Source organism: Carassius auratus, chromosome 27, assembly GCF_003368295.1.
Source record: "Carassius auratus strain Wakin chromosome 27, ASM336829v1, whole genome shotgun sequence".
Lineage (NCBI taxonomy): Eukaryota > Metazoa > Chordata > Actinopteri > Cypriniformes > Cyprinidae > Carassius > Carassius auratus.
In genome coordinates, this window is record NC_039269.1 from 17,377,755 (window position 1) to 17,396,506 (window position 18,752).

The 18,752-nt window shown below is 33.8% G+C and overlaps 1 protein-coding gene across 4 annotated transcripts; it reads left to right on the top strand.

The window, feature by feature from the left end:
* The first annotated feature begins 642 nt into the window (after positions 1–642).
* Positions 643–18,652, top strand: LOC113045704 (immunoglobulin kappa light chain). Of its 4 annotated transcripts, none has more exons than XM_026206295.1 (6): positions 643–720; positions 1,077–1,391; positions 16,166–16,207; positions 16,818–17,129; positions 17,365–17,475; positions 18,223–18,652. In XM_026206295.1, exons 1-6 carry the CDS (start codon positions 672–674, stop codon positions 18,369–18,371), a joined length of 978 nt encoding a protein of 325 aa, XP_026062080.1. In that variant the 5' UTR covers positions 643–671; the 3' UTR covers positions 18,372–18,652. The 4 variants fall into 4 exon arrangements, with proteins under 4 accessions (XP_026062080.1, XP_026062082.1, XP_026062083.1 ...); XM_026206297.1 differs by lacking the exon at positions 1,077–1,391 and adding an exon at positions 6,472–6,783 and having other exon boundaries at positions 673–720; XM_026206298.1 differs by lacking the exons at positions 643–720; positions 1,077–1,391; positions 16,166–16,207 and adding exons at positions 4,949–4,991; positions 5,084–5,392; positions 16,618–16,677.
* Positions 18,653–18,752: the final 100 nt, after the last annotated feature.

The window sequence follows — 18,752 nt, forward strand, 5'->3', positions numbered from 1 at the left end:
TGTAATTTCTTCAAATTTGACGAAGAGCTTGCTTGAAATATCAGTTGTCCTTCTGTGGTGAAAATAAATTGTGGCAACAGCAGTGTCCTGACTTTCACTTAAGTTCTGTATCAAAAAATATGAAAATTAAGCTCTGCATAAGTTCCAGAGACATGTCCGACATATCACAAACATAATGATTTATTCAACAAGTCTTGAACCTATGAACCGAATGTAGTACCATTTAAATAGATTTTACAATTTAGGCATATGTTACAAAATAAACACACAAAAAAAGAAGAAAAAAAGAGTCTATTTATCGTTTCGACCAGTTTAGCAATAGCACTTATTAAATATATCATAGTGCTATCGTTGAATGTTGTTGATCAGAATTTTACTCAAAACATCTTCAGCTGTTTACCATTATTTGAATTCATAGAACTGCTGAGGAAGAGCAGTTTTGATTGATTACTGCCCTGGAGAAGATTTTAATCAGGGTTTAATTGCGCTTTAAAATTACACGTGTTATATGTATTTTGCTTCACATCGCCCATCATTAACATAGATTTTTTTCAGCCTATGTAAAAACGACGAGATATGCGCAAAGAGGAAACCACAAGACCATTTTCATTAGCTTCTGATTGGCTGATGCACTTCATAATTCTTCAGACTCCAAGACGACAGATGTAGACATGGCACTGTCTGGAATGATAACATTTGGGTTGATAGTAGTTTTAATAGGTGAGACTTTAGTATTCTGTTTATTTACTAAAATAATACAATCACAATTGCTCAATATTATTCACAGATTTTGGATTTTTAAAAGGCATTTCCACTTAGCCATTTCGTGGTATGTTCAGTTTAGGGTTGTCTCGCACAAGCTATCTTGAAAACATTTTAAACAAAAACGTTTTGTTGTTGTTGCATAGACCTTCTTGTACTAAGCGTAAATATAGTTAACAAGTCTTAAGAGAAAACACTCGAGCAGCATACAACTGCTTTACTCAGGAGGGAGCAACTGCTGTTCGTGAGCTTTTCAAAATATAAGTGCTTCATTGACACTCAGCGAATTTTAATGGTTTCTTTTATGGTTTTAGATAATCTTAATGGACAAATAACGTATCCGGAACCTGTGATGATTAAGGCAAAGAGTAAAGCTGCTCTAATCAGATGCCAAATGAATTCAGCAATGCATACGTCCAACGCTATCCACTGGTACAGCCTCAAGGATCAAGCTGTCAAAAGATTAATGTATGTCGAAGCTGGATCGAAAACATTAAAAAAAGACGAAAATGACAACCGTAAAATAAGTGGATCGGTGAGCGTTGCGGATAAGGTGACACTGACTCTCACAATCTCAAAACTGGAGCTCAGTGATGACGGATATTATTACTGCGCGTACTGGAGTGGAGACAACACAGTGCTAACTATGAGAGGAAATCATTACAAAAACCTGCTTTCATCATCAAAGGGCATTTATATGGAACAGCAGCAAGGAGGAGACATTAGACATAATATCATTGTGATGTTGCTTTTGGTAATAAATATTTTATTTTATTAAATGTTCCAAAAGCGTCTCAGAAGAAAGAGCCCTAAACACAATATTTTTAGATGCACTGTTGACAAAAGGCTAAAACGGTCTCTTTGGCAATCAAAAGTTATTTTACATTTTTTAATATGGAACAAAATTACAATAATTACGTTATGCAGTATTTTAAATGTTCTAAAATGCATAGATTTTGTTTTCATTTTTACTTGTCACAGTTCCAGATATCAATCTTAATTAGTGAAATGTATGGGGACAAGAATTACATTTCCATTTTACATCTGTTACAAAACTGTTAATCTTAATTAGAAAATATGACGACGAATTTGTATTTTGTTTTATTTACTTATATGCACATTCAAATTACAGTTTTGGCATCACTTCCTCCATAATCAACATTTTTGACCATAATAAAGTTTTATGGAAAACCTTATGGACTTGGTTACAAATAAATAAATAAAAATACCACCTCAGAATGTTATCAAACACTGGTAAAATATTTTGTGCGAAGCTAATACTGCAGGTTAATAATTGCATTACTTTCAAAGTAATAAACAGCTGTGTTTCTACAGTGCATGAAGGCACCCAGCATGCAATGCAGCATGAATAGACAATGCTGTAGAGATTTCTTTTTAGTTCTCGATGATTTTATTTGTGCTATTGAACTTGTTTTTGGATCACTTTTAGCAATTTCCATTGTTCATTTCTGTAATGTGGTTAATGCTGTAAATGTTGTTTTTGTTGAGTTACAATTGTTGTGTTTAATTATGTTGAGTATTGATATCACATATTTCAAAGACGTATCTCAGCAGTTGCTTCACTATTACGAAAGATCCATCCACCAACAGTTATGAATATAAAATAAGTTACTGATTAATATTCATGCTTAAATAATGCTGAAATAAAATCCTCATGTCTGTGTTAAGAACAATCTGAAAAAACTTAGTCATGCAATTAGCTTATTTTATATTCTATGTCATCATTTTGACAAATATTTTTATTTGTTACACTTCTGACATGACTAAATAAGAAATTTGAACATGAATATACAAGGTCCCAGATCCCAAACAATTAATAAGAACTGATCACCATTATTGTGACTTCAAAACAATTACAGCAAACAATTACATTTCTAATAGTCACAGAAAACTTTATAATGTGAATTCACAGTAAAACAAGTGCAGTAAATTACTGTGATGTTAGCATCATTGTGCCATTCATTTACAGTAATTTGTAAGAAAATGAGCCAGCATTTATTGATTTCACAGTAAATTACTGACTACAATTATTTATTGTAAAACTGTTTAATCCTGTAAATTTTTACAGTGTAAAATGTAATGGTAATGATATTGCTGTGAAAATGATAATGATTTTAACAAATCATGACACAACCTACTATGTTGCAGGCCTTTCCTTAATGCCTGTTTTTTTTTTTTTTTTTTTTTTTTTCAACAGTAAATGATTGTTTAAGCCTAAATACCTTCCATCATATAAAACCTCTGAGAAAACATTCTACACTGCTAATATTAAAAGTGTTACAGCATTTTAAGGTAAAAATACTGTGGAAAAAGAGTGTGGAAACAGATGATGGAACAAATCAGTTACTCAATTATTTTAGATCTCTAAAAGGGCATTATTTTTAAAATGTGATGATTAAAACAGAGGTATAGGAAAGACATATTATGCTCTGGAACCTCCATGTCAGGAAATGACATCAGCAAACAGTATTTGAACGTCTACGGCTCAGCTGTGTACAACAGTAAAACAGAGCATTACTCCAAACATCTTTCTCAGCTAGATGAATGATGTTTGCATACATGTATATTGTCCTCCTCTCAGAGATTTCAGGTAGGTACCATTTGAAATTAAGCCTTTGAAATTTTCATAAAAAAATAAAATAAAAAAAAACTGTTATGTTTAATTGTAGCAGCTGTTGTTGGAGTCACTTTGGAACAAGGTCAACATATTTTGTTCAAAGCAGTGGGCAAAACTTCATATCTGCCCTGCAATGTGACCGGTTTGCAACCTTGGAATAATATCCATTGGTACCAAAAGAGAGAAGGTGAAGCCCCATCAAGACTCCTGTATATCAGTGCACTCGGCAGCTTTATTCATGATACCAACAATCCCCAAGCAAATGACTTCACCGTGGACCGAACACAGCTTTATAACCTAAAACTGAGCAACACAAAACTGATTCATGCTGCCGTTTACTTCTGTGCCTACTGGGACTTAAACAACCACAGTGAAAACATTCACGCACATACTGTACATTAACTTAAAGATATTGAGAGCATTCATTAGATTTCATTAGACTTTTCTAAATATAAATGTGACATAATGTGACTTTTCATGCATCTTGAAGAGCAATGCAGCAGGGATGCTTTATTTTTTCTGCATTACATTTTTAAATATCTCCAATATTTGAACATTTGCTTTTTTAACATGCAGATCTCCAACAATGGATGGTGCTATTGAGCTGGAAAAGATAATATTTTTTAAAAGTATTAAAGCTCTACTCAAGTTAAATTAAAAAATGTAATTACTTCTAATAAGTTGTATTTTACTAGATTTTTTTTTTATTGTGATTCTGATCAAACCACATATTAAAAGAGCATTAACATTTATCAGAGCTCCACCTCAGGATATGACATCAGGGTACTGAACAATTTTCTTCAGTGGGATTTACAAAATATTGTTGAGAAGTGTACAGGAAACTTTAAATACAATATTCGTGTCTTCCATATCTGAGTGAGCGATGTTGATAAACCTGTTTCTCTCATAATGATCCATGATGAAATTAAATAAGATTAAAAACTTGAAGGTGGTGAAATAGGTCAAATAAAATAGGTTGATATTAATTAATAAAGCATAAATCAGATCTTGGAAAATTCAATAAAGTGGCACTAAAAGCAATTGGACACTTGTAATTCTCACATTTTACAGAAAACATATTATACAATAACTGTAATAGAAAAACAAAACTAAACTAAAAAAGGATACATGCTGAAAGCTAAACATTACTATCATGGTTAATACTGGACAAAATACAATAGATATCAGTTTTATGATCTCACAAAAAATTTACATTAATTAAAATAACCTTAAGAATTGGTATCATTCATATAATGATATTTACAGGAAAAAGGTCCATCTTTCTAATAATAAACATATATCTTATATATGGGGATAATATAGGAAACTCCATATTTTATATTGCTATACTTTATAAAGCACTTATTGCTATACTTTATAAAGTAATTTGAAACTCAATTAGTGTAAAAGGCTCATGCTAAATTGCTTGTAAGGTAACTCCATTTCAGGAAATGACATCAGCACCCCATTTTTGCAGTTCATACAAAAGCAGTGTGAAACCTGATAGAAAGCATTTCACTAAGCAGAAAAGAAATCACTAGATAAATGATGTTTTTATACATCTATATTGTTATTCTCTTAGAGATGCCAGGTAAGTGGCATTTATTAGGGGTTTAAAAATGAGGACTCTAAAAATATTTAAATGCATTGATTTTTAATGTAAAGAGTTTTGTTTAATCAAAGCAGCAGTTCTGGGAGTGAGTTTTGGTCGAGGTCAAAAGGCTTTGCTTAAGGCAGAGGGGAAAACTGTGTATCTGCCCTGCAATGTGACGAGTCGGAGCTATATCCATTGGTACCAAATGAAAGATGGTGTAGCCCCATCGAGGCTGCTCTATATCAATCCAAGAGGTGAAGTCACCCGTAATAACAATAACCCTCAAGCAAATGATTTCTCCGTGGACAAAACAAAGCTTTATGATCTAAAACTGGGTGACACTCAGAAGATTCATACTGCTGTTTACTTCTGCACCTACTGGGACTCAAGCAGCCACAGTGAGCAGATTTACTCACATCCTATACATGAACTATAAACTGTACTTACTGTAAATTGTCATTTTAATACAACTTAGGCTGTGTATGTACAGGATTTGGCATTTGAACAAATAAAAAATCATATAAGTAGATTTTACAATTTATATTACAAAATATATTACTATTATATATTACTCTTTGACTCTTGATTTTATCTCTGTGACCAATTTAGCAGTAACACTTTTTAAATACACAGACACACTGTGAAACACACGATATATTACTAATTATTATATCATAATATTATTGAATGTTTTTGAACAATATTTCACTCAAAAGTTCTTAACCTGTTTACCAATATTTTAATGCATATAGCGCCACTGAAGAATAGCTGTTTGCATCTGCACAGAAAGTTTTTAGCAGAGTTAAATTGTGCTTTAATATTACAAGTGTTAAATGAGTGTTGATTCCCATCATCCATAATTTATACAGCTTTGTTTTAGTTTGTTTGAAAAACCTTCTTGTGATAGTGACGACGAGATATATGTGCAAAGAGGAAACCACAAGGCCATTATCATTAGCTTCTGATTGGCAGATGCACTTCATAATTCTTCAGACTCCAAAACGACAGATGTAGACATGGCACTGTCTGGAATGATAACATTTGGGTTGATAGTAGTCTTAATAGGTGAGATTTCTGTTAACATATTTCAGTTAACAATTATTCAGTGATTTTTTTAATATATATTTTTTTCCTCTTGAGGTTCGTCTGGCGTATCCAGATCTTTCAAACTTCTGAAGCAAAACACCATTTATTGGTCTACTTGTAATACGTAGTAGTAGTTATAAAGTCATAAACAATTACAGTAGGCCTACTGTAATTTGCCTCAATTCGCTATGGGTTGTAGGCTAACAGAAAACGCTCCAGCGGTGTATGTTAGCTAATGTTGCTAAGATGGCGAGGCTGTTTGTAAGCTTCTGTTTAATGCTAACTCTTAGTTAATAAACATTTGAAAAGCCGTTGTACATAAAAGGCTATACAGCCTATGCCTGATCATTGTGTGAACACAAATATTGCATATTAATGGTTTCTCTTATAGTTTTAGATTGCTCAAATGGAGAACCTAAATATCTAACAGATATGATGATTAAGGTAAGGGGTAGAACTGCTCGAATCCAATGCAACGTGGGTTCATCAAACCTTCAGTCCAACGCTCTCCACTGGTACAGACTCAACGATCAAGCTTTCCAAAGATTAATGTATTTCGAAGCTGGATCGAAAACAGGCAAAAATGATCTGGGTGTCCCCAGTAAATATTCTGGATCAGTGAACGCTGATTTAGTGACACTGACTATCTCAGGACTGGAGTCCGGTGATGCTGGCTCGTATTACTGCGTGCAATGGAGTGGAGACAACACAGTGCTATCTCTGAGAGGAAATCGTGGCAAAAACCTGCTTTCATCAGAAAAGCTGTTGAAAACAGCAGCAGCAGGGGAGACATTCGACATCTTTTAATTGTGATGTTGATGTTTGTGCTCATTATTTAATTAAAATATTTTAAATAGCCTAGTTTGTGAACTCTAATAAACACGCTATTTACCTAATTCACTTTAGACAGCTTTAACAGCTTTTTTCAAGTTTGAAGGTTTTGGGGACATATCCTAATGACAATGAAGAATTATTGATCACAATTGATAGTCAGAAGACGATCTATGACTTTTGGAAGCACGATTTAACAAGTTTATACAATCCTGATTCCAAAAAAGTTGGGCCACTGTACAAATTGTGAATAATGCAAGTTTCGAATTTCAATATTTTATTCAGAATACAACATAGATGAAATATCAAAGGTTTAAACTGAGAAAATGTATCATTTTAAGGGGAAAATAAGTTGATTTTAAATGTCATGGCATCAACACAATCGAAAAAAGTTGGGACAAGGCCATGTTTACCACTGTGTGGCATCCCCTTCTTCTTTTTATAACTGACTGCAAACGTCTGGGGACTGAGGAGACAAGTTGCTCAAGTTTAGGAATAGGAATGTTGTCCCATTCTTGTCTAATACAGGCTTCTAGTTGCTCATCTGTCTTAGGTCTTCTTTGTCGCACCTTCCTCTTTATGATGCACCAAATGTTTTCTATGGATGAAAGATCTGGACTGCAGGCTGGCCATTTCAGTACCCGGATCCTTCTTCTACGAAGCCATGATTTTGTAATTGATGCAGTATGTGGTCTTGCATTGTCATGTTGGAAAATGCAAGGCCTTCCCTGAAAGAGACGACTTCTGGATGGGAGCATATGTTGTTCTAGAACTTGGATATACCTTTCAGCATTGATGGTGCCTTTCCACATGTGTAAGCTGCCCATGCCACACACACTCATGCAACTTCATACCATCAGAGATTGCAGGCTTCTGAACTGAGCGCTGATAACAACTTGGGTCCAGTTTTCCAGAAAAGAACATCAAATTTGGATTAGTTTGACCACAGAACAATTTTCCACTTTGCCACAGTCCATTTTAAATGAGCCTTGGTCCAGAGAAAATGCATGCGCTTCTGGATCATGTTTAGATATGGCTTTTTTTTCTGAAAGTATGGCTGAGCCCATGTTGTGATTTCCATTACAGCAACATTCCTGTATGTGATGCAGTGCCGTCTAAGGGCCCAAAGATCACGGGCATCCAATATGGTTTGGATTATATTATGCTCTGTAGATGATAATAACTCCAACTCTTTGGATTTTTTCTCTGAGAAACTCCTTTCTGATATTGCTCCACTATTTTTCGCAGCAGCATTGGGGTAATTGGTGATCCTCTGCCCATCTTGACTTCTGAGAGGCTCTTTTTATACTCAATCATGTTGCCGATTGACCTAATAAGTTCAAATTTGTCCTCCAGCTGTTCTTATTGCTGTCCCAAATTTTTTGGAATGCATGGCTCTCATAAAAATCCAAAATGAGCCAATATTTGACATGACATTTCAAATTGTCTCACTTTCAATATTTTATATGTTATCTATATTCTATTGTGAATAAAATATAAGTTTATGAGATTTGTAAAATATTCCAATCCTTTTTTTACTCAAAATGTGTACAGTGACCCAACATTTTTGGAATCGGGTTTGCACAATTCTTCCTCTTCTATAGTAGAGAACAATGTAGCTGATGATTACAGATTTATCTATAATAGTATTGGGGAAAAAAATTGTTTACTCAAAGCAGCTGTTTTGGGAGTGACTTTTTCTTGAAGAACTTGCAAATAATTTGCTATGTTTATGATATTTGAACAGTTGCTTAACATGCAGCTCTCTAACAGTGGATGGTGCTATTGTACTAAATTACTTAATGACTAATAATAAATTGAAGAGAATTCAGATGAGATATCAAAATTAGTTTAGTGTTGTAGAAAAGTATAATTTTATCGTTTTTAATACTTTACCCAAAGTACCTTGCAAATTGCATCACGAAAGCACATTGACATTTATTAGAGCTCCACCTCAGGAAATGACATCATCAAGGTGTAACTGAAAGATTTCTGCTAAATATTGTTTAGAAGTGTACAGGAAACTTGAACCATATATAATCTTACATAACCAAAAGAACGATGCTCATAAACTTGTGCACTATTGTTCTCACAATGATCCATGGTAAGTAAACCTTAAAACAACCATGAATACTTAGTTAAAATAACTGATTTTCTATTTACTTCATCATAGGTGTGGAAAGTTTGAGCTTAAAACAACCTCAAAAGGTCTTGGTGAAGCTTAAAGGTAACACTTTGTCTATTAAATGTGAGGTAACAGGCTTGTGCTCTGGTAATTCTCTCCACTAGAACCATAAAAAAGATAGTGAAACATTTAAAAGATTGGGGTTCTGGGATTGCTATAAATGAAGCAAAAGACATTGTATTGGCATATGGCATAAAACTGAAAGAAACAAAGGAGGTACACGCAGGGACGGTGAGAGAACACTTTAATATCTTTTACATAAACCATGAAAGACAGTTACTCCAAAAATATTGCTGTTTAGGGTAACAAATGTGATTGCAGATAACAAAACCAAAAATACAGGGTAGAATGATATTTATGAAATTTAGTGGAAACATGCAGGCCTTGTCTGTTCCCTTCAACAAGCAAAAGGGAATTCATGAACAGCCAGAAATGTTTGGTTATGTCTTTAATGTCACTTTGTGTATCACAAATGTATCACAAAGAACTTTAACCACACATCCAAATATATTTATATTTATATTTAAATTATATTTATATGGCTACTTATTTCTTTCGGTGCTGAGGCATTCTAAAAACCATTTGAGATCACTCTCATTGCAAACTAACAGGCTGATTCAAAAGTAGTAGAAATTATAAAAATTCATCATTTAAATGCATAAATCCTTGATGGAAAAGAATAAACTTAAGGTAAATTTAGAGCTTCAGATCACGTCACATCTATAACTCAATTAGCATGAGGGTAGAAAACACAATAGCATTGCAACTTCCTGTTTGTTGCTCACTGAAATTAAATCCACCTTCATTACAGAGGAAACACAGAAGAAGACTTTCTTTGCCACCATGAATGCTAGGAATGCTCCTCTGATGCTTTCATTGTTCCTGTTTATTCAGTTTATAAGCAAAGGTGAGTATTTTATCGTGTAGCCTTATAACTGATTTTGTGTTATAAAACTATTGTGTATTAAATAACTATTATTATGCATCTAACCTAATAGTCTATAGGCTTAATGAAAAGGAAATCTGATTTGTGACTTGTTATCTGCAGTGGATGGAGCCGGGAAGCTGGAACAGAAAATCTCACTGACCAAAGCAGTGGAAAAGTTAGCCATTATAGATTGTCAATTACAAGGAAACTGCTGGGGCTACATCCACTGGTATCAGCAGAAAGATGGAGAAACCTTAAAGAGAATCCTGTATACTGACATTAAAGATGGATCTGCAAAAAATGATGCTGGTTTTGAATCCATAAAATCAGAAATGAAAGCAGCAGATCATTTTGCTTTGAAAATCACCAAGCTGAAAAAGGAGCATTCAGCGATGTATTACTGTGCATGCTGGGTCTCAGGCAACACAGTGAGTCTAAAAACTGAAGCCCCACACAAAAACTCATGATAAAATAAACAGAGCAATTCCAAGTGGCTCCTTGCAATTTTAGTGCACTTTCTTTTTTTTCTTTTTATAACATTTATTTATCAATTGCAAAAGACAAACATGAAGTGTCTACAAGAATACAATGTCTTTTTTTTTCTTTTTATGAACTTAACCTCCCCCCTTCCCAAGCCCATAATTTACTTACGCATAAAAAAAGAATATATATATATATATATATATATATATATATATATATATATATAAACCTTTATATGTACTCATATATACATTTATATACACCTATACCTATACAGTAATAATTAAAGATATCAATGTAAGTTGCTAGTGTTAATCATTAACTGTACAAAGTAAATATCAAAGACTTGCTGCCTACTCCTCGGACATCAAATCGAGTTATCTGTTATGTTGGAGTGTCTCAGGGTGAACAGAACAAAATCAGGGGGCTATCTGCCGCTGGCGGACCGTGACAGAAGGAACAGTACCTATATAACCATATAGCGGGATTTTACAAAGAGAATTCTTGAGCTGGCAGCTTATCTAGATAGTTAAGTAGTGGTCTCCACTGAGTATAGAACCTGCCAGTTGACCCCCTAAGTGAGAATTAGATTTTCTCCAGTTTCAAAAGGCCTAAAATGTCATGTAACCAAACTTTGATTAATGGCGGTTGAGGGGACTTCCACAATAACAAAATTCTCTTGCGAGCGATAAGAGAGGCGAAGGCAATTATGTTATGTTGAGTGGTTGTGGTATGGATGTTGTCTGGGGGCTTGCCAAAAATAATTTAGTGCACTTTCTATAGTTCTCAAATATTTGCTGCAATTTTTTTTCCACTACATAGATTTACAGAACAATCAATAATGCATATTGCCTTTGGAAAATTAATCAGTCTTTTTTAAAGCTTTCACAGAATGAAACTTCACACAATTAATTATTATTATTATATTGTCACATTTTAATGTCAGATTTTTTATATTATTTTGTGCAATGCCTCTTCTACTTCTTACATATATTCTAATATCTGTTATATGAAACATATCGCTGAAGTTCTGAAATAAGCAGCTGTCTGTGGGTCACTGACAAATAAGGATATCTGAGATGATGAAATGATGGGAAATTATAATTTTAAAAATGCATTTCAAAACACAAGAAATTTAATCTTTGTGTTTGTTGCATTTAAACATTTTCAAGTTAAAATATTTTTTTTTTCATCTATATAAAAAAGTTTTCATAGGCTTGCTCCATTTGAGCTGTACCAACTGTACCTTTTGTTATAAAAAAATTGTCACAATGTAATATTAAAAAACTGATTTGAACCAAAAAAGACTCAAACATAGTGTGGAGCTGTATCACATTAAGCCTCAGAATAACAGAAGGACAGGAAACTCAATAACAAAACAACTTCCTGTTTGCTGCTCATAGAAATTAAATCCACTGCCATCCCAGCAAGTCAGAAGCATACCAGCCTTATATCTGCCATTATGAGACTTGAGCTACAACTAAACTTTTTGCTCTTTATTCTCCTTATATGTAAAGGTAAGTTTTTTGATGTTGGGCCTTTTAATCTTCATATCATCTCTCTGTTACCCATTACATGCTTTTTACCCAGAAAATGTTAGTGTTACTTTTATAATTACATTGCACAAATATATGTTTAAGGTATAGTGGATGGAGCCGTGAAGCTGCAACAGAAAATCTCACTGACCAAAGCAGTGGAAAAGTTAGCAATTATAGACTGTCAATTAAATATGCGCTGCTGGGGCTACATCCACTGGTATCAGCAGAAAGATGGAGAAACACTCAAGAGAATTCTGTATGCTGACATTAATGATGGATCCACAAAAGGGAATGATGCTGGTGATGAGTTCAAATCAGAAAAGAAAGCATCTAATAATTTTGCTTTAAAAATCACCAAGCTGAAAAAAGAGCATTCAGCGATGTATTACTGTGCATGCTGGGATTACAGCTCAGTCAGCACAGTAAATATAAAGACTGAGGCTTTGCACAAAAACTGCAGGGTTCCTGTCTTGATCAGAAACCACAACCCCTTCTCTGAACTTTATATAAACATTAATGTAGTACTGTAGTTCAAACAGTAGAGCATGCTGCTAATAACACCAAGGCAATGGGTTTAATTCAGGGAATACATGAAACTACAACATCTATATCTTGAATGCAGAAGCTGTTACTGAATGCAGAGAAATAAAAAAATTGACCAGATTCAATTTACTGTTTTTGAATAAGGGGCTCTGAGTCTGAGGTGTCATCCTAATCATGAACCTCAATACAAACTCAGAAGCATGAGGATGGGAAACATATGCAGTTGATATCGAAATTATTAGAAATTGGGTTCTGGTGTGGCACCTGCTGGATGTCTTCATAAATGTGGTGAAAAACACCAGTAGACTGCAGATGTGTATACAAACCCATTATTTATAGCTGCACTTACATAGTAGAAATTATTAAAGTATGTCTGGGATTTGAAAATATGCATACCTTGTTGGTGAAATAACATTTTGCACATATAAAGAAAGATGAGTTTAAAGTTAGTTGACAAGAATTTATGTACACTGGTGGTTGTAATAATTAACATTAGTAATGTTCCTGAAATAAGTCTCTCATGTTCACCAAGACTGCATTTATGCATTTTGTTATATACAATTTAAAATAACTGTTTTCTATTTTAATCTTTAATGGCAAAACTGTGGAATTGCCAGAATTGTCAGAAATCATTCTAATATGCTGATTTGCTGAAAATTCAGCTTTGCCATCACTGGGGAAAAAATAAATAAATATATATTCAAATAGAAAACAATTATTTTAAATAGTATGAATATCTCTTTTTGCTCAAGTGCAGCCTTGTTGAGCATAAGAGACTTCTTCCTAAAACATCAAAACCACATTATGCTAATTTTATTATGTTCATAGATAAAAGTAGAAGTTGTAGAATCTGTCACATCTGAAACATGAACCACAAAACAAACTCAGATTAGCATGAAGCCCGGAAACTTAATATCATAAACCTCTCATATGACCTCCCCTCATGCCAGAATGAAGACAGAAGCTCTCCAGACACTCTCTACCATCATGAGTCTTCAAATGCAGTTATGTTTTTTTGTTTCTTATTTACCTTTTATGTTAAGGTGAGTGTTCTCATTTTTAAGTTTTCAACATTATTACATCTATACTATATCTTACAAATAGGGCAACATACTGTTTTTATGACTGTTATTTTGTTGCAGTGGATGGAGATGTGAAGCTGCAACAGGAAATGTCATCGCCTAAATCTGTGGATAAGACAGTTGTTATAGACTGTAATTATCCTTCAGACTGCAGGGACTACATTTACTGGTATCGATTAAAGTATGGACAAACCTTAAGAAGAAGGAATTTCAAGTAGAACTACAGACAATGATGCTGGTCCTGAATCATTTACAATAGTAAGGAAACCGTCAAATCTGGCTCTGAAAATATCTGAACTGAAAGATGAGCAATGGGCAGTGTATTACTCTGCCTGCTGGGTCTCAGGTGGTTATAAATATATATATATATATATATATATATATATATATATATATATATATATATATATATATATATATACAGTATTGTTCAAAATAATAGCAGTACAATGTGACTAACCAGAATAATCAAGGTTTTTCGTATATTTTTTTATTGCTACGTGGCAAACAAGTTACCAGTAGGTTCAGTAGATTCTCAGAAAACAAATGAGACCCAGCATTCATGATATGCACGCTCTTAAGGCTGTGCAATTGGGCAATTAGTTGAATTAGTTGAAAGGGGTGTGTTCAAAAAAATAGCAGTGTGGCATTCAATCACTGAGGTCATCAATTTTGTGAAGAAACAGGTGTGAATCAGGTGGCCCCTATTTAAGGATGAAGCCAACACTTGTTGAACATGCATTTGAAAGCTGAGGAAAATGGGTCGTTCAAGACATTGTTCAGAAGAACAGCGTACTTTGATTAAAAAGTTGATTAGAGAGGGGAAAACCTATAAAGAGGTGCAAAAAATGATAGGCTGTTCAGCTAAAATGATCTCCAATGCCTTAAAATGGAGAGCAAAACCAGAGAGACGTGGAAGAAAACGGAAGACAACCATCAAAATGGATAGGAGAATAACCAGAATGGCAAAGGCTCAGCCAATGATCACCTCCAGGATGATCAAAGACAGTCTGGAGTTACCTGTAAGTACTGTGACAGTTAGAAGACGTCTGTGTGAAGCTAATCTATTTTCAAGAATCCCCCGCAAAGTCCCTCTGTTAAAAAAAAGGCATGTGCAGAAGAGGTTACAATTTGCCAAAGAACACATCAACTGGCCTAAAGAGAAATGGAGGAACATTTTGTGGACTGATGAGAGTAAAATTGTTCTTTTTGGGTCCAAGGGCCACAGGCAGTTTGTGAGACGACCCCCAAACTCTGAATTCAAGCCACAGTACACAGTGAAGACAGTGAAGCATGGAGGTGCAAGCATCATGATATGGGCATGTTTCTCCTACTATGGTGTTGGGCCTATTTATCGCATACCAGGGATCCTGGATCAGTTTGCATATGTTAAAATACTTGAAGAGGTCATGTTGCCCTATGCTGAAGAGGACATGCCCTTGAAATGGTTGTTTCAACAAGACAATGACCCAAAACACACTAGTAAACGGGCAAAGTCTTGGTTCCAAACCAACAAAATTAATGTTATGGAGTGGCCAGCCCAATCTCCAGACCTTAATCCAATTGAGAACTTGTGGGGTGATATCAAAAATGCTGTTTCTGAAGCAAAACCAAGAAATGTGAATGAATTGTGGAATGTTGTTAAAGAATCATGGAGTGGAATAACAGCTGAGAGGTGCCACAAGTTGGTTGACTCCATGCCACACAGATGTCAAGCAGTTTTAAAAAACTGTGGTCATACAACTAAATATTAGTTTAGTGATTCACAGGATTGCTAAATCCCAGAAAAAAAAAATGTTTGTACAAAATAGTTTTGAGTTTGTACAGTCAAAGGTAGACACTGCTATTTTTTTGAACACACCCCTTTCAACTAATTGCCCAATTGCACAGCCTTAAGAGCGTGCATATCATGAATGCTTGGTCTCATTTGTTTTCTGACAATCTACTGAACCTACTGGTAACTTGTTTGCCACGTAGCAATAAAAAATATACTAAAAACCTTGATTATTCTGGTTAGTCACATTGTACTGCTATTATTTTGAACAAGACTGTATATATATATAACATAAATACTAAACATATGAATTTAATTAATTGTAAAGGCTGTTTGCCGATCCTGAGAACTTGGGAAAAGAAGCAAAAGGTTTAAAAATGGGTTAGATACATAAAGTTTAGAGGGTCGCCTTTGCCACTGACCCTACAGAGCACTTACAGTAGTATTAGCCCTGAGTGAGTCAGAAGACCTGTAAATAAACTATTGTAGCCCTACTGGTAATAGAGTTATATGACACTGCACAGAATTTTATTGCTGGATTTGTTCAATGAAGAAGTTAATTAAAAGTGTTAAGCACTTCAGTGACCAAAATCAAGATAATTATTTGGTTTTTTTTTTTCCTTTTTTAGTCAGTATATAAAGAGTCTACAGGGATATTCTACAACATGAAGCAACAACACAAGCTGTATACCTTTTTGTTCAAGAACAAATGACTGTGGGAACAAGAAAGAGTTTGGTACGGGTACAAGACTTTATGTGACTGGTAAGAAACATTTTATATAATTAAGGTCCTCTAAGCCGATTTTCAAACAGTGTACACTTAATTTCACACTAATTACCTGTGTAATTGAGCTGGAGACAGAGAGCAGAATAGCTAGAATAGCAGTTAAAGGCTGCTTCATTAGTCTGCTTGTTTGCATAATGAAGGAGAAAATATGTCATAGTCACAGTTCACCCAAAATGAAAAATCTGCCATCATTTACTGACACTCATATCACTGACACTCATATCATCTATAAAGAAGAATAAACTCATACAGATTTTGAACGTCATGAGGGCGATGATAGAATTTTCATTATTGTGTGAACTGTCCCTTTAAAATAATGCAGACCATCAGGAACAGTGGTCAAAATCAATTATAGATTTAGCATTATTCAGAAGTATATGTAATAGACTTAATCTGGGTGAGCTGGATCAAAAGATTTGGATCTGGAACACGGCTGATTGTAACCGGTAGGAAAGAGTGTCAGAGTTTCTTCAAACATACTGTATAAAGTTGTATAATATCGAAGTCAAAACTTTGCCAGTCTTTCTCTTTTTGCTTTTTCCCTCATTAATCGCTGAAGCTATGTTCAATATGTGTTTCTCTTAAGAAAGAGGAAATGACCAAATCAAGCCACCAAAGTTGTCTGGATACCTACCATCGAAAAAAGACAACCACGGCAGACAGACAATGTTATGCCAGGCTAGAGGCATGTTTCCTAACTTGGTGAAATTTGAGTGGAAAAAAAAAGATGGAGGACAATGGAATGATCCAGGGGGAAACACTGTGGAGCAAAATAACGAAGGTTCAGAGGTCACTGTGACAAGTATGTTGATTATGGATAAAGACAAGGTCAAAAACGACGACTACAGATGCACTGTTACCCATGAAGGAAAATCTCAGAATCTTGATATCAAGATAGGTAATTTGAAGAAACTTTGATTTACTACAGTCATATGGGTTAAATTATGTGGAAATATATTTTAATTATAAAAACATAAAATACAAAATTGCAGCTTTTCATTATAAAAAAAGTTTCCTTATGTATAAAACATGTTTTTATATTTATCTGAATTAAACATTACAGTTAACATATGGATGAAACTAAAATATATATATATATATTAAATTTTTGTCAATGTATTGTTATATTTTAGAAAACAGTAAGCCGGCAGAGGAATCTAAACCTGATAAAGCTGATGTTCGGACATCCTACATCGGATGTCCTACATCCAGCAACAAGGAGCCCAACATAATGCAAATATCAGGTGAATAAATAAAAATGAATTGATTAATGTATACATATTTGAAAGAAGATACAATTGGAAGGACTTGTAACAATTATTGTATTTCAAAATCTCCGAGCCAACTTTTATATTAATACTTTTTTGCAAGGATCAGTTAAATTAAGAGTATAATCAGTTGCGCATATTTTTTTTTTATGCTGACTATTATTATTATAGAGTCACTGAACCATTATGACCTGACTGATCCTATTTTACAATTTTATTGGGTAACACTTTACAATTAAGATGTCATTTGTTCACTTTAGTTAATGTATTAACTAACAAACAATGAGAAATACGTTTATTACAGTATTTACTCATCTTTGTTAATGTTAGTAAATAAAAATAGTCGTTCATTGTTAATTAATAGTGCATTAACTAATGTTAACAAGCGCAACCTGGAATTTTAATAATGCATTAGTAAACACTGAAAAAAAACAAAACAAAAACTAAGATTAATAAATGCTGCAGAAGTATTGTTCAATCTTAGTTCATGTAAACTAGTGAACTAATGAACCTTATTGTAAAGTGTTACATTTTATTGACACTGTACCTTAAGGGACCAAATAGAAAAGACAAAGCTTCATGCCAAAACATTTAATTCACATAAACTGTTACCTGTGTTTATCAAAAATGTGCACAGATATGTTAGGCTTGCTATACCTATATTCAATATGAATAAAATTAACATACATCATTAACAACTGATTTATTTTTTCTCTATTACAGGAGATTCAGAGCAAATTCCAAGCATGTCCCTGTTTGTCTATGCATATGGAGTCATGCTCGTGAAGAACGGTTTATTTTTTTGCATTGTGTCTATATTTCTATTACAGAGAAATGCTGGAAAGAAAGACAAAAAAAGCTCAGAGACTTAATGCATAAGATAAATATCAAGCAAGCAAAGGTTTATTACATAAAGCACATTTTGCTAACTAAAGAATAGATGCATATCCGCAGCAATATTATCTCTGCGCAAATGTATGGCTTTTAAATTTGTTGTAGATCCGCTTTGCACAATTTATTTTTGAATCTTTAAAATGAATTATTTTGATAAAAAAAAATGTATAAAATTTAAAATGTTTTGTTCTCCCATTGTAATGCTTTTGTTGCATTCTCTGAATTTGTCGAATAAAATCTGCTCATGAAATGAATGTTATCTTTACATGTGTAGTAAAATTTATTTTCTACTACAAATGCACTTTTTCAATTATGAATGCTCTTTTATAAAATCATGACTGTTAACATTATTATATTAT